The following is a 25337-nucleotide window of genomic DNA, read 5'->3' on the forward strand; positions in this document are numbered from 1 at the left end:
AGCTGATGAGACCATTGGAAAAGCTGGAGTCGATGCCGAGGTGCCGCACCCCAGTCCGAATAAAGGGAACATCATGTCTTTAAAGAAGAAAAAGGCAACTCCCGTGCTCTGCTATGTTCCAAAGGTGAAGAAAGAGGAAGGGCAACCATCTGAAGCTCAAGAAAATGTGCTAGGGGGGCTAACTCTCCCTATCAGACGAATTGACGCAATAAATTTGTCCTCAAAGCTACTTGGAGACTTCGTGGCTCAGAATCCGCCACAAAATATGACACTCCCTACAAAACGTACAAATGAAGGCTTTGATCCAAATGCTTACAAGTTATTTGTCAAGGCTGGGTACAACCCCAACGAACCGTCAAAGTTAGGGAAACTGCCATCAGGAGCTAGCATGATGCAATCACGTGAAAGTTTAGGATACAAACAACCTCCGTCAGTTCGCATATCCATAAGAAGGGCAAATACCAACTACATCACTGTGGACGATGAGTCTGTTGCTTCCAACAAAAGGCCTTCAGTGTTTGATCGTTTGGAAAGTCGATCACAAAAGCTTCTGTATTTGAGAGATTAGGGCCGTTGAAACTGAAGAAGAAAAGGAAGAACAAGTTCCACATAGACTATCAAAGCGTGAAAACGCTTGCTTTGCCTGGAACCCAGAGGGATATACAAAGTTTGATTCCTTCTAGAATGAGACGACAAACAAAGCTTGTGGTTTCATGTGGGGAGGTGCTAAAAGCAAAGTCTCACACTGTGGTGTATACCAAGGAGCGTGACGAAGATGAGGAAAGTGTAGGTTCTTCATATCATATTACTACACAAAGTGATCAAGATACTTCATTTCAGATGGAGGTTGCCGAGAAGTTGGAGGACATCTCCTCGTGTTACCACATATCTTTCAATGATGGTGATCCTCAAGAGAATGAAGATGTTAGAGATGCTCCTCCAGAACTTGAAGAAGGGGTGAAGACCACAGTAGACTCCTTGAAAGAAGTTAATCTTGGTACTGGTGAAGACCCAAGGCCCACCTACCTAAGTGCCTTTGTAACAGCTGATGAAGAAGACACTTACATTAAAATACTCAAAGAGTATAGGGATGTTTTTGCTTGGAGTTATAAAGAGATGCCTGGATTAGATCCCAAAGTAGCAGTCCATCATCTGGCGGTCAGGAACGGTGCCCGTCCGTTGCAAGGTGCCCAAAGGCATTTCGGACGATTTGGTTCCTTCAATCGAAAATGAAGTCAACAAACTCATTGAAGGCTGGCTTTATTCGTGAAGTTAAATATCCTATATGGATTTCGAGTATCGTTCCCGTGAAAAAAAGGCGGCCAAATTCGAGTTTATGTTGACTTCGGGGATCTTAACAACGCATGCCCTAAAGATGATTTCCCGCTTCCATCCCTAATTGATGATTGATGCTACCACCGGTTACGAGGCAATGTCTTTCATGGACGGTTCATCCGCTATAACCAAATTCGCATGGCACCAAAAGATGAAGAGCTTATCGCATTTCGTACACCCAAGGGTATTTATTGTTGCAAAGTGATGCCTTTCGGTTTGAAAAATGCTGGTGCCACATATCAAAGGGCTATGCAGAATATCTTTGATGATTTGCTCCACAAAAATGTTGAATGTTATGTGGATGACTTAGTGGTAAAATCAAGAAGGAGGAACGACCACTTGCAAGACCTGAGAATGGTGTTCGAGCGACTTCGGAGATATCAACTTCGAATGAATCCATTGAAATGTGCCTTTGGAGTTACTTCTGGAAATTCCTTGGTTTCATTGTTCGACATCGAGGAATCGAAATTGATCAAGCCAAAGTTGATGCGATTTTGAAAATGCCCGAGCCTCGAAATATCCATGAGTTAAAAAGTCTGCAAGGGAAGCTAGCTTACATTAGGAGATTCATTTCGAATTTAGCTGGAAGGTGCCAACCATTCAGTCGTCTCATGAAGAAGGGCGCCCCTTTCAAGTGGGACGAAGCATGTACTAATGCCTTCGAGAATATCAAGTCATATTTAATGAAGCCTCCAATTCTAGTAGCCCCTGTACCTGGAAAACCATTGATACTGTACATTTCAGCATAAGAAAGGTCGGTTGGAGCGTTGTTGGCCCAAGAGAATAGCGAAGGGAAAGAAAATTCTCTTTACTACTTGAGCAAAATGATGACACCTAATGAGCTGAATTACACACCAATTGAAAAGTTGTGTTTGGCGCTAGTCTTCTCGATTCAAAAGTTGAAGCACTACTTTCAAGCTCATAGTGTTCATCTTGTTTCCAGGGCAAATCCCATTAAGTTTGTGATGTCAAAACCGGTCCTCGGTGATCGACTAGCAAGGTGGTACCTCCGGTTTCAACAATTTGAGATCACATACATCCCTCAAAAGTGTAAAAGGACGGGCATTGGCGGACTTGGCGGATCACCCGATACCTGATGATTGGGAGCTAACCGATGAACTTCCTGACGAAGATGCAATGGTCGTTGAAATTCAATCTCCGTGGAAAATGTACTTTGATGGTGCTGCACAACGTGATGGAGCTGGTGCTGGTGTGGTGTTTGTTACTCCGCAGGGAGAAGTTCTACCATACTCCTTTACTTTGACACAACGTTGCTCCAACAATGTCACTGAATATCAAGCACTAATACTTGGACTTGAAATGGCCGTCGACATGAAGCAGTTGCAGTTGCAAGTCTTTGGTGACTCTCAGTTAGTGGTCAATCAACTTTTGGGAAGCTACGAAGTCAAGAAGCCTGAATTACTCCCCTATTATGGTTATGCTCAGAAGTTAATAGGATGGCTTGGTGATGTGACTCTTTAGCATGTTCCTAGGAGGGAAAATAAGAAAGCCGATGATTTAGCTTCGCTTCGCTTACTCTGCCAGATCAAACACAAGTGACTATCTGTCAAAAATGGGTAGTACCTCCGTCAAATGAGGATGAAGGCGCGGAAAGCGAGCTTGAGCATCTCGTAGCTGTTTCTGAAGCTGCAAAGGAAGACTGGCGACAACCAATCATTGACTACTTAAGTTATAGGATACTGCCAGAAGACTTAAGAAGAAGAACTGAGATTCGTCGTCGTGCACCTCGATTCCTTTACTACAAGGATAACTTATATAGAAGATCTTTTGAGGGGATACTCTTGCGATGTTTGGGGGAGGATGAAGCAGGCCAAGCTTTGCAAGAAGCACATTTAGGAGTATGTGGATCACATCAATCTGGACCAAAGCTCCACTTCTACATAAAAAAGATGGGATATTATTGGCCAACGATGGTGAAAGATTGCTTGGACTATGCTCGAAGATGCAAGGCTTGTCAGTTTCATACAAATTTTATACATCAGCCGCCCGAAGCATTACACCCGACCGTCGCATCTTGGCCATTTGACGCCGGGGGTTGGATGTCGTTGGTCCGTTGCCGAAGTCTTCTGCTGGACACTTGTACATCCTAGCTGCAACGGATTACTTCTCAAAATGGGCCAAAGCTGTCGCTCTTAAAGAAGTGAAGAAGGAGAATGTTGCGAACTTCATCCGAGTAAACATTATCTACCGCTTCGGCATTCCTCGTTACATAATAACGGACAATGGCAAGCCATTTGATAACAAATTGATGAACAAGATTTGTGATCTCTTCGGCTTCAAGCAGCGTAAATCTTCTACGTATCATCTTTGCCGCCAACGGTCTAGCTGAAGCGTTCAATAAGACTTTGTGTAACTTATTGAAAAAGGTTGTCTCCAAGTCCAAAAAGGATTGGCATGAACGAATGGAAGAAGCCTTGTGGGCATATAGGACAACTTACGGCACACCAACGCAAGCAACCCCATACTCGCTTGCTTATGGAGTTGAAGCAGTCCTACCACTTGAGCACCAAATACCTTCTTTACGACTTGATATTCAAGAAGGGCTGACCGAAGAGGAAAATGCTCGATTGCGTCTTGCAGAATTAGAAGCACTTAATGAGAAAAGTCTGGAGGCTCAATAAAATCTTGAATGTTATCAAGCCCGTCTATCTCGTGCCTTCAACAAAAAGGTTCGCTTGAGGTCCTTCCAAGTGGGAGATCAAATCCTTGCAGTAAGAAGACCCATCATCGTTTCCCATAAGTCTGGGGGCAAATTCACCTCAAAATGGGATGGACCATATGTCATGCAAGAAGCATATTCAAGTGGCGCTTACAAGTTTGTTGATGCGGATGGCCTGAGGATCGGTCCTATCAACGCAAAGTTCTTGAAGAAGTAATATCTTTGAATAAGATGATACTCCTGGCCCGCAAGAGTATAAACTGTGCACGGCACCCCAAAAAAAAAAACCAGTCCGCTAGGTTGAAAATCTCGCAAGAGGCGGCCTAGTCAAAAGTTAGGACACAAAGAAAAAAAAAAAAAAAAAAAAAGTCCGCTAGGTTGAAAACCTCGCAAGGGGCGGCCTAGGCAAAAGTTAGGACCAAAAAAAAAAAAAAAAAAAAAAAAAAAACTCACTTTTCTGAACTACGGTATGACTTGATCCTCTTCACCGAGATACGTAGGTGCTTAGAGTTTTATTGTAAGTTCAGTCGCATGAGTAAAAAAAAAACGCATCCCCCTATGCGTTGTTCAAAATGAAGTTCGCCTGACTAGGCGCATGGAGATCGTACATACAAGCATCCTTTTGCTTCAATTTGGACTTTCACTAAATATCAGTGGTCCAACGAGGGCAAATCTACATGACAAATGGGTTTCTCTAATGGAATGACTGTAATCTCTTAGCAAGTGATTAAATCAAGGAGTTAAAGTCTGCAAAGCCATTGTTCTCCAAATTGAAGGCCTCAAATCCGGCAACCCTTTGAGTTGAAGTCCAAAGCCATCGCAACTGCAAGGCGAAGCCTTCAAATATGTTAGTCTTCAAGCTAAAGTTTTAAATTCACCATGTCTGCAAGTCGAAGTCTTAAGATCCAGCAAGCCTTCAAGTTCAATCCTTCAAATCCGTCAAGTTTTCAAGTTGGAATCTAAGGTGGATTTACCGAATTTATCTGGGATGATCCAGAGGGTTTCCAACTTTGATTTTTGGATACATATTAGATTAGTAAGTCTAGTTTCCTGAAAATTTAGCGGCTCATGATTTTGATGTTCCTACATCGAGATATGAATTTTCTCAACGAAACTGCGCAAATCTGAAACTATCAACGTTTTAGCATGCATTGTCAATTTCTTGAATTTATCTGGAACCATTCAAATTGTTATTGACTGTGATTTTTGGATACATGCTATATTTATGAGTCTAGTTTCTTGGGAATTTTGCGGCTCGTGATTTCAACGCCCCTATGTCGAGATATGATTTTTTTGGCGAGACTGCTCGAATCTGAGAAATATTAGCGTTTCAGCATGTAGAGCCAAATTCTCGGATTTATCTGGGATGATCTATATGTTTGTTGACATTGATTTTTGGACACATGCTAAATTTATGAGTCTAGTTTCTTGGAAATTTTGCGGCTCGTGATTTCAACGCTCCTACATCGAGATATGAATTTTTTGGCGAGACTGCTTGAATCTGAGAAATATTGGCGTTTCAGCATGTAGCGCCAAATTCTTGGATTTATCTGGGATGATCTATATGTTTGTTGACTTTTATTTTTGGACATATTCTAGATTTATGAGTCTAGTTTCTTGGAAATTTTACGGCTCATGATTTCAATGCCCCTACATCGAGATATGAATTTTTTGGCGAGACTGCTTGAATATGAGAAATATTGGCATTTCAGCATGTAGAGCCAAATTCTTGGATTTATCTGGGACGAGTATCCATCCCTGTGCACCGTAAGATTACCTTACCATTCTTAGGGTGGAGACGAGTATCCATCCCTTTGCGCCGTAATATTACCTTACCGTTCTTAGGGCGGGGACGAGTAACCATCCCTTTGCGCCATAAGATTACCTTACCGTTCTTAGGGCGGAGATTACCTTACCGTTCTTAGGGCGGGGACGAGTAACCATCCCTTTGCGCCGTAAGATTACCTTACCGTTCTTAGGGCGGGGACGAGTGTCCATCCCTGTGCGCCGTAAGATTACCTTACCGTTCTTAGGACGGGGACGAGTGTCCATCCCTTTGCGCCGTAAGATCACCTTACCGTTCTTAAGGCGGGGACAAGTATCCATCCCTTTGCGCCGTAAGATTACCTTACCGTTCTTAAGGCGGGGACGAGTGTCCATCCCTTTGCGCCGTAAGATTACCTTACCGTTCTTAGGGCGGGAACGACAATCCATCCCTTTGCACCATAAGATTACCTTACCGTTCTTAGGGCGGGGACGAGTATCCATCCCTTTGCGCCTTAAGATTGCCCTCTTCGTGAATGGTCATCTCCTTGAACAAGAAATCATCATTGTCGTTGGACCTAAAAAAAAAAAAAAAAGGAGTACAAGGCGCTAAAAGAAAACGTTGGAAAGAACAAAATTACCTGTCAAAGGATTAACTTCAAGCGACTGGCAAGCAAAGCAAAATCGATGTTCATTAATTAGAGAACACGCAGGCTTATGTAGGTGATTAAAAGGTGACTTATGAGATGTCATTAACGGTGTGGGATAAATTGTTATCCGTTGGGCTATAGATATATATAGAAGTATATGACGTGCAAAAAGCGGCTACATATTTGATACCAACATGGACTCAGTTGCTGTTTTCACAAAGGAATCAAAACGTGCATGATCATCAATCCTAGATCATGTAGGAGTTGAGTTGGAGACAAAGTAAGGTGACTTCATGGAAACCACGTGCAGATGTGATATGTAATGTTTGGTTACTGCCATTGGATGGAATGCCCATTTGTGGTAAAAAAAAGAAAAGAAAAAAAAACTAAGGAAAATATTGGAAAAGTCCACTTGGCTTACATGCTACATAAATAAGAAGTGATTAAATAAATTGATTACTATAATCAAGGGCTCGACTCTGTTAGAATGGTTTTGAGGATAAATGATACTATAATTAATCCATGAAATATTTTGGGTTTCCAAAAGAAGGAGATGCATGTTTTCCCAATTACTTCAAGCCTAGTCTTGAAGTTCGACAAATTTACCTCTCGACAAGTCTTGAAGTGGGGGCATTTGTGGATAACGAAATTTTATTAAATTTAATCCATAAGAAATTTGGATTACATTCAAAATATATTAGTCCGAATAAATAAATTGTGGGCTAATATAATTGGGTTAATTATTTAAGTCAATAAATATGGATTTAAGTAATGGTCCAATTTCGTTGGGCTAGTCCATTTAATTGGGCTACATATGATGAACCCACTTTGTGAAGCCCAAGATATCATCTAATCCTAGAGGCCCAAATCAACGCCACGTGTCAAATGATGTGGCACACCAAGTCAAATAAAGGAGCCTATAGCGTCATGCCACGTATCAAAATGATGCAGCATGCCTAGTCAAATCAAAGGCCAATGAAGATGCGCCACGTGTACAAGTGACATGTTCCGGTCAATCAAATATCGACATGTCAGCTTAAATCTTATTGGTCGAAAGAAGCCTGTCCTTATCACAACTCCTCCATCCTACAACTATAAATAGGGGTCTCATAATTCAGAAAGGGGACAGAAATTCTAACAAGAAGCCAGGGAGAGCTCGTGGATCAAACGCCGCAGATTTCTCTACAAGCTGAAAGCATTCAAGCACTCAAGTATTTCTCTAGAAGTTCTAGAGATCCAGACGAAGATTCAAGACCAAGCTCAAAAGCCCTTGAATTCAAGTCCAAGTCAAAATCAAATCCATCAAGTTCAAGATCAAGCTCAAAAGCCCTTGAATTTATTGTTGAAAAGACGAATCAGAGGAATCATAGAGATTGTAACACTCATATTCTGAAATCAAATACAACGATTGTTGCGATATTTTCCTGTCTTGATTATTATTTTCTCGACGCGAATTTTATTGTCTACACTGACTAATTTCAACATTCATGACATGAACTTGTGGCGTGAGTTTGCTTCTGTCCAAGATGTTTTCAATTTAACATTCTTACCGCATCGATAAATATGAGAAAAATTTTGAGAACCCGTTGTTCTTTCTGGCATTGCAGTAACAGTCTTTTTTAGTCGAGAAATCTAAGGGAAATTTAAAGAAGAAGAAAAAGAAAAAGAAAAAAAGAGACCTATTTTATGGTTGGATGGGGTAGGGGTGGGCGTTCAGTTCTTCGGTTCGATTTTTTCAAACTTCGGTTCGGTTTTTCTGTTTCGATTTTTTGAAAGAGGATACCGAACACCGAACCGAATTAGTTCGGTTCGGTTCGGTTTTAGTTTTTCTAATTCGCTTTTTTTTTTCGGCATGGGCGTGAAATAACTATTTTCCGCTTGTAAAATGGACTTCCTTTTTAGTAAAACTTACACAAATAGCTACCTTTTAATAGCTTCTAATTAGTTATAGCTACAAGTTGAAGATTTACAATTCGTAGCTACTTTTGGCTGTATTTCAGTTATATCTCGCATTTTTGAAATACAGAGAAATACAAAACACGTTAGAGTAAATTTAGGGTCTATTTTTGGAACATATTTTTTTAAAAAAAATTCTGAGAGAAAAAATAGGCTATATTTTTTTAACATAATATTCTTTTCCTTTTTAAATAGTAAGTCAAATTAAATCAATCATATTTCACACAAATCACTGAAGAGTAAAATCAGGCCCTATTTATGGAACAGTTTTTTTTTTTTTTTTAAATTATGGGATTCAATTTAAAACTTTTCATAAATCACGCATAACGGTTGTTCTTCCATAAAAGCTTACGAATCTCTCTCAACTTTTATCACAATCAAAACTTTTTGAATTAAAAAACTACTAAAGATCTAAAAACTTCCAAATACAGAAAAATATACACTGAAATATAATGAAATATGGTTAATTGTTTGAGAAATATAAAGTTGTAGTATGCGTATATACAATGGAATACAATGAAATATATCAGAACTGTTTCATAAACTAGAAATACAAAATACAGAAATACATTGAAATATAGCGAAATAATGTACTGAAATAGCTGAAATATACTGAAAATTAAATATACTGTTTGTTAATACACTGAAATATACTGAAATATTTTATCAAACGCTTGGTGGGCATGATGCTCCACAACTCTCATCAATGGTGTTCCCATGGGAAAGAAGCGAGTCGTCTCAGATTGCTACAAAAAGGACGTTACCCGGAGATAAAGATTTTTAAATGGACTAGTTAATAAAGCTTCACTCCGTCGTCCTTCACTGTTGTTAGAGCTCTTTTTTTTCACTCCGTCATCGACCATGGTTGCTGCTACTACTGTAGGATTCTTCTGATTTGTAAGAGAAAATGAAATCTAGGGTAGGTGATGGAAGAGAGAGAGAAAGAGGGGTGTGGGAGAAAATAAATTTGGTAGGTGAGAAAAAATTAATTTAAAAGAATAGGAGATGGAACGGAGAGAGAAAGAGGGGTGAAGGAGAAAATAAATTTGATAGGTGAGAGAAAAATATTTAGAAAAAAAATTGTGGGTAAGTGGAAGAGAAGTACCTTATTTTTAGGGAAATATACTACAGTTACAAAAATAAATTATAGATGGTAATTTGATAAATAATTAATCTACAAAATATAATTAAAAAAAAAGTAGTTATTACTAATAAATAAGTCTTAGAGATAGTTATGGACTGTAAATTTTCCTTCTTTTTAATTAAAAATGGGCTATTTGTGTTTCTCTAATTCAAAATGGGCTATTTCAATTCATTCGAATTCACAAACCTGGCCATATGGTTACACATAGAAACTGACTGGAAAGAAACTCCGAAATGGACTTCACCACTTTTCATCATTAAGAGCCTTAACTAGTTAACTGGGAATATAATACAATTGAAAAGAAAACCATATTAATACTAGTTGGGGTATATGTGTGATCTCAAGTGGATTTGTAGGTCCGTTTTCTACTAACCGGTAAAGGGAAAAATAGCAAGTAAATAGACATCCAAGATTTTGTCCGCGACAGTCCATAGTTGCCAGTTAATTAATACTCCACATATCATCAGCAACCATTGCACTCAGACGTGGAGTTATTTTTGTCCAAGAGGGAAGTCAATTGACCCCACTTCTCCGAAAATTAGACTATATAATAGATAAAATTATCGCAGAAGAAATGTTCATATGGTAAGTTCGGTTAAACCGAAATACCGAACAATCGGTAACACCGAACCGAATACCAAATTTGTTTGGAGAAAAGAACCGTAATCGAACCGAAAATTGAAACACCGAATTAATTCAATTCGATTCGATTTTTCAGTTTTCGATATTTATGTCCAGCCTAGGATGGGAAAGCCAAATGCAATGGAGAAAAAACAGTAGAGGAACTAAGGAGAAAGAAAGAAGAAAGAAAACATACTGCATTTTGTTTCTTCACGCGATTTGTTAGGAGCGTGTTCACGTGTTATAATAGGTCAGCAATTCTATGTTTAAATGACACAGGCAGAGTCTCAGAGGCAACTTTAAGTGTTAAAATGGAACAAAGCTAAATTGAGGTGCCAAAATGAAAAATAGTGACAAGTTTGAGTGCCTATATATATATTAAGCCTTTTTAAATTTATATAGCACCTTTGGATTTCACAAGTTAAATTTTGACCGTAAATTTTTATATCCAAACCCCATTTTGTGGGATTTTACCAGGAATGTTGTGGTTGTTGCTGACTGTAAATTTCAACATGAAATCTTTATGTTTTTGAAATAAAATTTTTATATTTGAAAATTATGTAAAGAGTATTATAAGTCACAATAATTGACAATCAAAATATTTAAAAGACGTTTTGACTAACATTTTAAAATGTACTTTCACTCGTGCAGTTTTCAATATCTAAATGTTAATTTTAAAATAATAAATTAATCTAATCTGATTTAATTTTAAAAATTAGAATTAACTCTCAAAAGACTGATATATGACAAGTATTTGAAACGGAGAGAGTAGTGAATTACCACCATATTTAAATTTATGTGACTATTTTTCGAAAATTGTGCATATTAATTAAAAAAATCCTATCCGATTTAACTATATTAGTTATAGTTAACCTTCTATATTTTAATTTATAGTAGACGAATTTCGTAACTATAAAAGATCCGATTACAAATAGTTTAGGACATTAGTTTATGATTATAAGTTCATAGTTTTCTTTTTATTAAATTCGGACAGAGATAGAGAATAAGAGAAAACGCTATCAATGAAATTTGAACCCTTCATTTCAACTACGAAAGGCAAGGAACTTACCAATTAAGCTAGTGCTCCATTCATTATTCTATATTTGAAATTTTAGGACTATTACAAATGCTATTTGAATTAATTGAATTATAATCATCTTTATTACTACTAAACTGAATTATTTTTTATGTTGAGCCTGTACTGACACAGCCTTTTCATCATCTAGTAGGTTACTAATTCCTCAATTTTCAAAGAACGAAGCATTCGATTCTTTGCTCATGTTGGGCTTTCTACTACATTATTAGAGTGTGTTTGGTATGGAGGTTTTCCAATTTTTTCATATTTGGTTGGTCAAAATGTTTTGGAAAACATTTTTTCTAGAAAAACAAGTTTCTTGAAAATGACTTTCTTAAGGGAAGTGGGGAAAACATATTCCACAAGTAACATTACAAGTTCATTGTCTCCTCACCTCGCCCAACACCTCCAATCCTTATCCCTCGACCTTCCCCACCGCCACCCCCAGAACCCCCGCTCCGAGCCCCATACACCACCCAAACTACCCCAGCCTCACCCCACCACTTCACCACCCCTACACCATCCCCGTCCCACCACTTAACCACCCTTCCTACCCCCCCCACCCCCCACCCCCCTATCCTTAACACCATCTAGACCCAACCCCTACCTCTCGGCCCCCACCCCCCCCCCCCCCCCCCCTATTTCTCAACTTTGCAAAACTAGACACCTTGTGAAAGTAGTAACTTTCAAAAATAGCAACTTTACAAAAGTAACCGCTTTTTAAAAATATTACTTGCAAAAAGTAGCTACTTTTCAAGAATAGTAATTTTGCAAAAGCTTAAGAAAATAGTCACATAGTCACTTTTAGAAAATAACCACTTTGTGAAAGTAGATACTTTTTTAAAATAATCACTTTATGAAAGTAGCCCATTTTCATAAATAGTCATTTTGTGAAAGTAGTTACTTTTAAAAACTAACTACTTTGCAAAAGTAGCTATTTTTAAAAATAGCCTCTTTGTGAAAGTATTTGTTATACCCCGTATTTGATACGCTGAATTTTGCCATAAGATAGCCGACGTGAAGTTAGTAAATGGGGTTGTTTTCAAGTTTATAATAAGATTCTGCATAATTATCCCACATATGCAGGAGTTTAAGTTGTGTATGGCAAGTATCGGAAGATTGGAGGCTAAATAAACCAGAAAAATCTTAGTTCTGCAGCAGAGTAATTCTACGGTCAAGTTGACAGATCGTCGACTGGTCGACGGGTCGTCGACCTTCCCATCGAAAAACTCTGAGAGATTCAGAGGATCCCGCAGGTCGTCGGTGGCGAGTCGACGAACCGTCAAACCGTAGGCTGTGGAAAGTTTTCTCTCTCCCATCAATAAAAGGCCCACGACTTGGATCATTTATTTTCATCAAAAATCAGACTTTTCTAGATCCTTCAAGTTCTTTCTGCACTTTCTACTCATCCATACACTTTCTAAGCCAAATTCAAGTGAAAATCAAGCTTTGGAACCCTAAGTTAGCTCATGGGTGATCATGATCTTTGTTCTTAATTAAATTTTATGGTGGTTTTGGTTTGAAACAAGGTTGGGGGAGCTAGGGTTCTTCAAGATTAAGGTATGTTCGCTAGGGTTCTTCAAGATTAAGGTATGTTCTCTCTTTCTTTCTTATATTGAGTTGATTTGGAGATTAAAAAATCATAAAACTGAAGGAAATTGTGGTAGAAAATGTTATGGGACATGGTGTTGGATTTCTTGGTTGTGAATGAAATTTGGAAGGAAGTTTTGGATTGTTTTTGGTGTAAATTGTATATAACTTCCTAAATATGGAGTTGTTGAGGTTGTTATTGTTGTTGAGAGTTGATTTGAAATTTGGTGGAAGTCAGTAAAATAGAGAAAGTGCTGCCTAAATTCCGCTAGCCTATTAGTTACTCTAGTTTGAACTTATGAGTGTTTTCAAGACTTAATCTTAGTATAAATCCTTTTGAATGTTGACTTGCGAGCTCGGGAGAAGAACGTTAAGTAGTTAAGGAAGCGAGAAGGTATGTTAAGGCTAATCCTTTCTTTCTTAAGGCATGATTCCTTTGTTGTAAATTTTCATACGATATCCATAATATCCCAATTCCTAAAAATGCTAGAAGCTCGTGATTCTGAAGGTTCCTATGATATTATTGATAAGTGTTCTCCATGATGATGATGATTCCATTTCTAGAGATACCAAAGCTTATAGTCATGCTATCATTATGGTATTATTCAGCTTGTTTCATGATTATTGATTTTATTCATTGTTGTTGATCTCACCTTATGGTAATTGTTCTTTCAAGGTGAGATATAGCGATGATGATAATTCCATAATGATAATCGAAGGTTACCGACCTTACGTCATTCCGATAGATTTATGGCTTTTATTTGAGCTCTCATGCATGCTTTATATATATGTTTGTATTTTCTCACACCGCGCCGCGCTATAGTCGGCCGGGCGGGCACGTAGATATGCACACCACTGCAGTGGGCAAATTATGCTGTGACCCCGGACGCGGGATGCCCCGGACGTGGGATGATATGATATATGGATCAGGCTGCACGTTCCGCAGCAATATACATATATATATATGTATGAAAAAAAAAGTAAAAGCTAAGCATGCATGACATCCGCCTTAAGAGGCATCTAGATGTACAGGTTATCTCTCTTATCTCATGTTACTTTCCATATCTTTATTATGTCATTATTCATGCCTTACATACTCAGTTCATTGCTCGTACTGACGTCCTTTTGTTTATGGACGCTGCGTTCATGCCCGCAGGTAGGCAGGGAGACGGACCGGATCCTTATCAGCGTTTGCACAGAAGCGCTCCATTTGTTCTGGAGCTACAGTTTAGCCAATATTATTCTTTTGTGTACATATGGGCATGGTGGGGGCCTGTCTCGTCCTTATGATGTTTTGGACTCTTTGCAGAGGCTCGTAAACAGGTGTGTATGGCTAGATGTTCAGTAATCCCATTGGTTCCTATCTTGTATATCTTTTTGACAGCCTCGTCGGCTTGTACATATGGCATATCTTATGATGTTTATGTAGATGTGTTTTATCTTGCAGCTTATGCCCTTATGGATTATGATATTTATGAGTTAGCCACGTGGTCCACCTAGTTATCAGTATGAGAAGTATGCTAAGAGGTGCTCGGTAGGTTAGCTCCGAGTACCCGTCATGGCCCTCCGGTTGGGTCGTGACAGTATTAAAATAACCATTTTTGCAATGTGCCTTTCTAAGATAGTGGCCACTTCTGTAAAGTAAACATTTTTTTTAAAGTGACACAAAATGGCTACTTTTGTACAGTGGCCTTTTTTTTTGAAAAATGACAAAAAAAATTGCTATTTTTGTAAATTTGCATTTTCGGTAGTTTTGCAAGAATACATTTTTGCAAATTGCAAAAATAACCATTTTTATGACTTTTCAAAAATGACCAATTTACGCAAAAATGGCTAGTTTACAAACATAGTCACTTTTTTGGGTTGTCTTCAAAGTGCAAAGTAGTCAATTTTTTTGTTGTCTTAGAAAAAGACCACTTGCAAAGGTATGCACATAATTGGTTATCGTATAAAAATAGCCACTTTTGTGAAAGTATTAAAATAGCCATTTTTGCAATGTGTGCTTTCTAAGATAGTGGCCACTTTTGTAAGGTAGTCTTTTTTTTAAAAGCGACACAAAAATGACTACTTTTGTAAAGTGGCTATTATTTGAAAAATGACAAAAAAGTTGCTATTTTTGCAAATTTGCATTTTCGGTCATTTTGCAAGAAATATATTTTTGCAAAAATAACTATTTTTATGTCACGTTTCAAAAATGGCCAATTTACAAAACAAACCATTTTTTGTGTCACTTTAAAAAAATGGCTACCTTACAAACATAGTCACTTTTTTGAATTGTCTTCAAAGTGCAAAGTAGTCACTTTTTGGTTGTCTTAGTAAAAGGGCCCTTGCAAAGGTATGCACATATTTGGTTAACATATAAAAATAGCCACTTTGTGAAACTAGCATCTTTTTTCAAAATGAGGGGTGAGAACGGGGGGAGGGGGGTAGAAGGTGAGAGAGGTAGTGAGTCGGGGGGGGGGGGGGTGGTGGTGGTGGTTGGAGGTGTGCGTGGCTAGGGGGTTGGATTTGTATTTCCGTCAAACCAAACACCAGAAAATATTTTCCGCATCCAACCAAACACAAGAAAATAAGTAAGAATATCACTTGTTTTCCAAGAAATCATTTTCCATCATACCAAACACACCCTTACTCTAACATATTTTTGCACGGATTGTCATTTAATCGCATTGGTCTTTAATTTTTATCGCTCATATTTGTAGTCTATAATTTTTGCCTCTGTTTTGCTTATTCCGAAAAATATCTAGATATGCTTTGCCTGAAACACATAAATGCTGTAAATTTTTTATTTTCGAAGCTGAACTCTTGCCTTGCTCGTCACAAGTTCTCGTAGGAATTACGTTATGCTACATAAGTTGTGTAGTATTTTGATTATGTTAATTGTTGAAAGTTTTGCCTTTTCCGAAGATAATTGTGTGGATGTGATGTCAAATATCTGAAGCTAAACGCTAACTATGCTTAGAGCCGAAATCCAAACTTATGTTTTTTCTTCTTGATTATGTTGAAACTTGAAAATTTTGCCTTATCCGGCATAACTTGTGGGATGTTATGATACATATCTTTGAAGCTAAACCTTAACTGTACCTGTCAAAATTTAATTTATGCTGCGCCAAAAATGTTGAAGGACAAAAATTAACAGTCACCAAAAGTGCGAAAAAATCAAGCATTAATGGAAGGAAGCATCCCATTTTTGCTGATATTGACCTCCTACAATCTTCGTTTTTCAGTCAGTTCGAGTCACTTAATAAAGCCCATATTTATGGGCCTCTAAGAAACGGCCCAATTAGCCAGGCTCTGCCAGCCAAGCCCCAATATAAATTATTTATCATCTTCTTCTGTGACCAAAAAAAACCCTAAGCGGCACATTTGAGGTTTGCAGTGTAGGGTTTAGAACTGTCTCCCATGGCTCCAGCTAAAGGTACATCTTTGAATCTACTCTTTTTCTCATTACAATTACATTTACATTTAAGAATTTGTTCAGTAATAAGCTTCATATGTTGTTGGAAGGATGACATAATGTTACAACTGGAGTTACATTTTGGTACAGTATGTTACATGTAGCTTGCTTTTAGGTGTTAACATTTTTGTTGAATAGAGGGCTCTTTTTATTTGGGGTTTTACTGCATTTCCTTCACGTTAATGGAGTAATAGTTATAATGATTATATGAGGGATTTGAAAAATAAGTGACAGATTAGGTTGTTGTAGTTTGTAATTTTGCAGCATTGTGGGTTTGTGTTTTAAAGTATATTTTTGAGATAACTGTAGTGGTGTCTAGGCTAGTTTGTTCGACTAATTCATAGGCTATCGATTATGATTCGGGCTGATGGGGATGTTAGGTTGTGATTGTTACGAGGCTTGGGGCGTATGTTTTTTTTTTTTCTGATGACATGGGAACCCGCAGCGGCAGCACTACCCTTCGAGTGCGCACAAGGTAAACCCAACTCCTGTGCAATAGCTCGCAAACCACACAGGAGAGGTAACCCGCACTAGGCAAGCCCCGTGCGACGAGCTCGACCCAGAAGGCAAATCCCCTGCTGTCGTAGGCAGGGGGTTTCGAACCTGAGACCTCCATTATGAAAGCCCTATGCTCAACCAACTGAGCCACCCTTGCGGGTGGTTGGGGCGTATACTTTGAGCTGAGTGGTTGCAAATTATTCATGTTTAGATAGTTAGAATTTGCTGGAAAGGCGAAGCGTTTGGTACTTGTATTGATAGCCATAAGGTGTAACCATAATGATGTGATTTTTTAGGTTCGTTCGTAAAATCAGGTGTTTGTTTTATATCTTACTTTTACTAGTTCTGTTTTTCTACCTGGAATCTTGTATTGCAATAGAAGCAAAAGTGATGTGGATTCTTCAAGAATCAAATGCAATTTGAACTTTAAATACTATATTCAAAGTCAATTTGCCTTATAAAGAGAAAATATCAATGTAGTTCTGTTGCATATATTCCTGCTAGTAGATGAAGTGATGTGTTACTTAGTCTGGATTTGGAATTGCTAATGCAGCCGACGTGGCAAAAAAGGGTGACCCGAAAGCCCAAGCCGTAAAGGCTGCAAAGGCTGTGAAATCAGGATCAACCTTTAAGAAGACATCAAAAAAGATACGAACAAAAGTTACATTTCATCGGCCTAAGACATTGAAGAAGGATAGAAATCCCAAGTATCCTAGGATTAGTGCACCTGGAAGGAACAGACTTGATCAGTACCAGGTTCTTCAATATCCTCTCACCACTGAGTCTGCAATGAAGAAGATTGAGGACAATAATACACTTGTTTTTATTGTTGACATCAAAGCTGACAAAAAGAAGATTAAGGATGCGGTGAAGAAAATGTATGATATCCAGACAAAGAAAGTCAATACCTTGATCAGGTAACTTCTTGCTTCTTGCTCCTATGATTTATGTTTTTGGTTTGTTTAATGTGCACTTTAGTAATCTTTGCCTTGATTTCTTTAACAGAGGAAGGATCTAGCATATCTAATTCTCATACAACACACTGAATAATTTCAAAGCCTTATGTGTTAAGCTAATTTTTGTGCATTGAGGAATTTTTTCCTCATGATTCTGCGTATTCTAAAACTACCTCAACAACATATGTAGTCTTAGTTATCATATGTGTGCATTAACATTTTCGTATATCTGCAACTGCATTATGAATTCCCCAGTATTATGCTGGTATAGCCTAATCAATATTATTTATATAGGAATGTCTAATCTAATTTAGGTTGAGCCAATTCTTGGATGAAGTACTTATTTTGATACTTGAAGTACTTGTATGTTTTACAACTATTTTAATCATTTGCGTTGTAACAGTAGGAAGGTAATATACTGTGGATGATAAATTTAGTTGTTCCACTGCTCTTCTGGCAAAACTTCCAAGTGTTGTTTCTTATTGTTTAGGGTTTCCTGCAACTTATCTAAGCTGATGTGTTTGTTATCCTGGTTCAGGCCTGATGGAACAAAGAAGGCCTACGTGAGGTTGACACCCGACTATGATGCTTTGGACGTGGCAAACAAAATTGGAATCATCTAAATGCGTTAAAATAGTTTGTATTTTTGGATATGAGAATTTGGAACTTATGAAGTGAAGTACCCAATCTTATTCAATTTTGACAATTGAGTTTCGATGATGTACTGTTCTATATAAGACTGTCAAGCTTGTATTTACATTAGGTCTTCTACTTTGTGCGTTTATTTCTCAGGCATTTTTCATAAGGTCCTCTTCAATTCGGTTCCTGTAATGTCCAAGCCCTAATCCTCTTGAATTCACATTATATGTATCTATGGGCGGTATTTGTTTGGCTGTTCCGAAGCCAGGCAAACCTTACCAAATTTTAGTATCCAACTCATAGTATCAAAGTTTACCTTTGAATCAGAATGCTTGGGCATTAGTTTTTTATCCTACTAACATTCCTTCAAGCGATCTCTTTAATGTTGCAAAAAAGAATGAACTTTATAGAGGTCTAATCATACCCAGAATTCTAGAGCAGATATCCTTTACCAGTAATAATTGGTTGATATTCATCCTATTGTAATGCCGCAAAAGAAATAAGGCTTAAGCCATATGCGGCCACCTAAATTTGTCACAGATTCCGTTTAGACACCTCAATTCAGTTTTGTACCGATTGAACACCTAAATCGCTCCGGATCATTTAGACACTTTTTCATAACATGGCAAAATGTGTGTAATACACTTACCATAGGCGCGCGAAAGGTCTAATTTTAGCTGATTTTCCTAAAAAATCTCATCTTCTTCATAAAATTATTTTCTCCGCCATACACCACCGATTTCCTGCCGCTGCCGCCATCGTCATTGATGCCACTGCGCCACTGTAATAGCCATCTTTTCATCTTTTTTAAGATCTGAAAATCACCATCACCGCCATGCCCTCCTTTTTTTTTTTTTTTGAATTGGACAATTGCCACCATTGTTACCTTGTTCCCCGGATAAAATGGAAACTGCCACAATTTTTTTTTTCTATCTCCCTCCCTCTCTTCTGCTAAAAAAAAAAAAAAGAACTTTGACCACAAAATAATCAGATTTAAAATTAAAATAAAAAAAGAAGGGCTTGGAGGGTTAGCGACGGCGGAGGAAGAACCATGGGTAATTGGTGGTGGGTTATTTATTGAAAAGATGATCCATAATTAAAAATTTCAAAAGATACACTTATGGAAAAGAAAAAGAAAGAAACAAATCTAATAGGAACAAGAAAAAGAGAAAGAAGGCGGCATTTTAAGGGGACAACGTCGGCCGCCGGCTAGAGAGAGTTCAGGGAAAAGCAAAGGAAAGGGGGAAGGTGGGGTAAAATGAAATTAGTTTTTTTTTTGCTGAAAAATAGTTCTTTTTTTTTTCCCCATAATTCATTTTTAATATTATTCTAGACCTAAAAGACACGTGTCATCTTTTCATTAGTCACTATGCCACGTCATTGTGAGTGTATCTCACACACTTTATATTTTTTGTTGACTATCAAAAACGTGTCTAAATGGTTCAAATCTGGAGCGGTGGAGGTGTTCAATAGGTACAAGTCTTAGTTGAGATATCTAAGCGGAATCTCTAGATAAGTTTAGGTGGCTGCAGATTGTCACACCCCAACTTTATAGGGCATGATGGGCACCCGACCCTTACTTAGGGCCGAGCGAACCCGCTGACTCCCGTGTTACTCTTAATTCTACTGGACTCTTAAATCATGAAACGAGTGCATAATGAAAGCTTTTCAAAGAACAACATGCTTTTCGTCTTTTTCAATTCAAGTAAAATCTGTAATCATATGAAATCTGTAACATAATGCATAATGATACATCGGCTTACAGAGCCGCTTACAAGACCGACATGTAACATACGTGACTCTATCTGCAAAGTCTCTAACATAAACCAGGATACCATAACATAGATACCTTGACTCGGCAGCACTCCGTAAGGAAGTGGAGCTCACCAATCTAGCTGGAACATCTTCTACTCATCTGTATACACCTGCGTGGCATGAAACGCAGCCCCCGAAGAAAGGGGTCGAGTACGGAATATGTCGAGCATGTAAAGCATGAAATACAGTAAAAAAGATCATACTGAAATAAGGAGTATAGAAAATCATAAGGCTTGCCTCTGAAACATAAATCGTGCGTATCAATATCAAGTCCAGACCATCATGGGATTGAGGGACATAAGTAAATAATCATCATGTATATATGCATGTATAACGTGTCCGGCCCCTAGTGAGGGACTCGGTAAATAAAATCATCATATACATGTACATATAACGTGCCCCGGCCCTACAGTGAGGGACGCGGTGAATGAAATCATCATATACATATACATATAACGTGCCTCGCCCTACAGTGAGGGACGCGGTGAATGAAGTCATCATATGCCATCCGCCGCCTTCCCCATATCATCATATCATCATCATATCATATAACGTGCCCTGGCCCTCTAGTGAGGGACGCGGTGAATATCAACATATACATATAACGTGCCCCGGCCCTCTAGTGAGGGATGCGGTGAATAATGCAGTGGAGTTGTGCACGAGTACATGGCCTGGCCCGGGACGCAGTGAAAGAAGTAATAACAGCTAGCACGAGCAGAGTAGTGAGAAACCACATGCATATAAATCATCAATCCGGACTACAATAGGTAAGTAGACAAATCAACGCTCGAGTATCCGAATGATAGTCACACTCGGGACTCTTGAAATATCATTACGAAAGATGTCACATAACGTCTCGGGGATCATAAACATGTATCAAGCCAATCCGAGCCCGCCATGAAAGTTACGGGCATTATTCATTATAGAATCCTCTACGAACATATCGTAGCAATCCGAGACCATACATGAAAGTTAGGGACATTATACGTTATAGAACACTTTAGGAATAAAACTCTTTTTGCAACATTCATTATCCGGACATACAAAGACACAAGGACCATAGTTCGACTACATTAAGAGTGCGAATATCAAGAAGTGAATAAGAATCGTAGACATGCCAAAAGAAAGAAAGGGTAAGCTTTACATACCTCGTCCGCTTCCTAAGCTAATCCGAACTTAAGTCTCGGCTTCTCAAGATCTACACAACGTCATTATATACCAAACATTAGCTATAGATACTTAGGGATTCCACCCCAAACTAGCACTTTATCTACAGAAATTTGGGCAGCATTTCTCCTGTAAATTCAACAACCCCGAGAATTCAACTTGGCCAAATCATCAACAACAATACCAACAATCATACTAGCAACATCAACAATCAATTCAAAACGCATTCTAACGTTAGTAACTCTTTTCTACATAATTCGACAACATTCCATTTACATTCAATTCAACTACATACATTCAAGCCAACATCAACGCTCGCACATTCAAGTACTAATCCGAAACCATTCAAACAAGATTCAAGAACACTTCAAACAATCCGCACAATATTTCAAACAACCCAACCAATATACTACTTCACCCGAAACCTCCCCAAACCCGAGAACAACAACAACAACACATTCCTCTCTCCCAAATTCATGAATTACACCAACAATCCACACGTTAACAATATCATTCTCATAAATATAGAAACTACACTCAAATCACATTGGCTTCTAAAACAGCCCACAACAATTACAACTTCAACTTGAATCATTAAACTTTCATTATCATCATAGAACCCACAACAACAACAACCAAAAATACTAAATAAAATTTAGTTCACCATGTCATGCCAAACCCGACCACACACGGCTCAACATCACCATGCAAGACTTCATGAATTTCATTCGTTTCCACACACTACAACATGTACAAATCATCCATAATACATGAAAGAAGAGATTAAACCTTACCTTTTCCACTTAGTTCTTCAACTTGGCTAGGGTTGTGCCTTGCAAGAATGAATGCTTTGCTTGCTCCAACAACTACTCCACGTTAATAAGGGCCTTCCAATTGGTTGAAAATCTAGAAGAAAATTATTTTTTTGATCAAAATTTTTGGACAACAATTTCGGCCAAGCCATGGCCGAATGTCTCCCTCTTTTCTCCGAGTTTCTAGAGCTTGTATAAAATGATGAATTATCTTGCTTTGTCATCTCTTGCCTATGTATATAATTCATACAAGTGGGCCATGCCCCACACATGGCTTGGATCAATTAAAATTAGCCAAGCCAAGGGTGGGAGCCACTCACTCCACATGGCCAAGTTATGGCTTGGTTCATGAAATATTAACTTTCCATAATTCACTTTTAACCCCTAATTTTTCTTAATATTCCATACCCATAAAATCATAAGCAACTTGTGCCTTAAAACAAAATCGGAGGTTAAAAGTCTCTACCTCGTATTCCAAAATAGTCTTGTCCTTAACTTATCACTGTTAGCTCGGAATATCCTAATGTACAAAATACGGGATATAACATCCTTCTCCCCTTTTGAGCATTCGTCCTCGAATGTTGAACTAGCCCCATAAGGTCTTATAAAGATCTCGGGGGGTTTCCTTTATTACTATACATGCAGTCTCATGCACCAATCATGTTTCTTCTTCCTCTCCTCTTCAGCTTCTCAAGTCATCTCCTCCCTGTTATTGTTCCGCCACAATACCTTAACAGAAGCCACGTCTTTAGTACGCAACCTTCTTACCTTACGAACAATGTAATAAGGCCCAATATATCTCGGGCTAAGCTTTTCCTTCTTGTCGAATCTCATTACACTTTTCACGGGTGATCTGCACTTTCTTCCATCCCAATCAAGGAGTATAACCTCATCAACACGCCAACAATGTTAGATACCGTTTGTATGCATAAATCAGTCCATCCACAGAGAATACCCTAGAAGAGTCATACTTCCGCAGAGTGCGAGGTAAGTTTGTCATGAAGTCCATATTACCGGAATCTTGACCTCATGCATTTCTTCTCGACTCCTTTAAAAGACCTTAGCGCCACTCTACCTTTTGCTCTTAGTCTCTATCCACGGAGTTAGGCATCAAGTAGCGATGAAGTTCCCTCATATAATAACTTTACATAGCTGTTCCCTGCTTTAACTATCATCAATTTGGTATAATTCTAAAAGAATTTGACATGTAAATTCACCCTCTTTTAGTAACTTGACTAGTTCGATCATCTTGCTTAAATCGTCTTATAATCCCTTTTTACTCAACTTGTAGCATTCTAAGCACATTATCTCGTGTCGTCTCTTTATCTTTAATTCAAACCCTTCTATTGTCCCTTTGCTCAGATCTTGCTCTCAACTTTCCTGTCACACATGATATTGCAATCTTTACGCGAATATGCGTGAGTGCTCTAATTAGCCCAAAAACAATACCCTAGCGTGGCTTCCCTGCTCCTTATGTGTTGCTTTGTCTTCGCTTCTCTTATCTTACAACCGGTATCGGGATAGGTCTTTGATTCAACCATAGCCATGTCCTGTTTGTCCTCAGTACTAATTCTATCTCGGTAATTTAGCTTAAACCATTTTTACATCTTTTCTTAATGCACCCGTAATCTCGTAACCATATTGTTATTACCGAATCCAAACTTTTCTCATTAAGTATTCGCTTGGTCTCGTCTACGGCATATAAATATTCATAGTAACATAACTACCTTGTACGACCCGTATAAAGTATACTCAATCTTAGTCACGGTCTTTCCTTTCTGGTTAAATGCTACTTCACTTCTCCCTCCGTACTCAACATCTTTGGTAGCCTATCTTGTCATACTTCTTTCCCTTCCTTTTCTCACTTCCTACTATGCGGGGTTTTCTATCTTTCTCCCCTTGCTACTTATAGGTCACGGTATCATTAGCGAACAACTACCGCCCACATCTTAGCCCCTAATCCAAAGATAGCGGTGTTATCTTTCACAATGTCTCAGTAAGTTATTCGTTACTTTCCTTGTCGTATTCTCTCCTTTTTTTTTAAGCATCCACTTTCCAATGTCATATCATTTAAGATCTCCACGATTAATTCTTGGCACTATCTAGAGTTATCATCCCGACTTCTACCCCTTTATTCTTTAGATCTTTACTAACTTGTCTCACTGTAAGGAATCTTTTTTATGGTGTGAACTCCGTATTTTTTGTACATTGGAATAATCTGGATTAATTATGATAAGTTAAGGACAAAACTATTGCGGGATACAAGTGGATTCTTGACTTTCGATTTTATTTTAAGATATAAGTTGTGCGTGAATTTATTGGTATGGAGCAATTAGGAAAATTTGGAAAAGTGATAAAATTGGAAGTGGAAAATCATCCACAAATTCCATGTGGGCCGTGCATAGTGGATTGTGGTGCCCACACAATTTGTGTCATCTTTTGAGTGGAACAACTCATTTAGTGTGGGCCAAGGGGCAAGTGTACAATTCATTTAAGTGTTAAAAGATGACCACATTTTCATTCCACTTCATTTACTTCTTTCACCACACTTAGAAAAAAAAAGAGCAAAGTGAAGACCCTCCATTAGAGGCTCTCGGCCAGCCCTAGGAGAAAACCATCTCCATTTCTTTTCCTTCCAAAAATATTTTGTTGATGAAAACCCACTATATTGAGGTCCCTAAGTAGCGTGGAAGCATCGTTGGAGCGATCAACCCATTATTTTCATCCTTAGGAAACCCTAGCCTTTTTGGAAGTTGAAGAGAAAAAGGTAAGATTTGATTTTGTTTTTGTGTTATGAAGGTTATATTCATGTTGTAGTATGTTAATATGGTTGAATATCATGAAAAATGTTATGTTGGATATGAGTTGTGTGTAAAGGGGGTGCCATCCGTGTGAGTATGTGTGTGTTGGGTGGGTTGGTTATGTTGAAACTATGAATTGAAGTTTAGTTAGCATTGTTATGATCATAGTAGGGTGAAGAATGAATGAAAATCATCTTTGTATGTTGGTGGGAGATTATGGCCGAATGTAGGCCATTATTGTAGCAAGAATTGAATTAACATCGCTTAATGTTTTAGTCGTCGTCGCTATGAATTCTATGTTGGAAATGAGAGTTTAATGTCCCAAGTTCGATATGGTAAATGTGCGGACTGATTTGGAGAACTTTGTGCATTTAATG

At 38.2% G+C, this 25337-nt stretch overlaps 1 protein-coding gene across 1 annotated transcript; it reads left to right on the forward strand.

Annotated features, from left to right (window-relative positions):
- The first annotated feature begins 16092 nt into the window (after nucleotides 1–16092).
- On the forward strand, nucleotides 16093–18497 carry LOC132049545 (large ribosomal subunit protein uL23-like). The gene is made up of 3 exons (XM_059440403.1): nucleotides 16093–16233; nucleotides 17324–17687; nucleotides 18265–18497. Exons 1-3 carry the CDS (start codon nucleotides 16218–16220, stop codon nucleotides 18347–18349), a joined length of 465 nt encoding a protein of 154 aa, XP_059296386.1. The 5' UTR covers nucleotides 16093–16217; the 3' UTR covers nucleotides 18350–18497.
- The last annotated feature ends 6840 nt before the right edge of the window (nucleotides 18498–25337 follow it).

This window comes from Lycium ferocissimum, chromosome 3, assembly GCF_029784015.1.
Source record: "Lycium ferocissimum isolate CSIRO_LF1 chromosome 3, AGI_CSIRO_Lferr_CH_V1, whole genome shotgun sequence".
NCBI lineage: Eukaryota > Viridiplantae > Streptophyta > Magnoliopsida > Solanales > Solanaceae > Lycium > Lycium ferocissimum.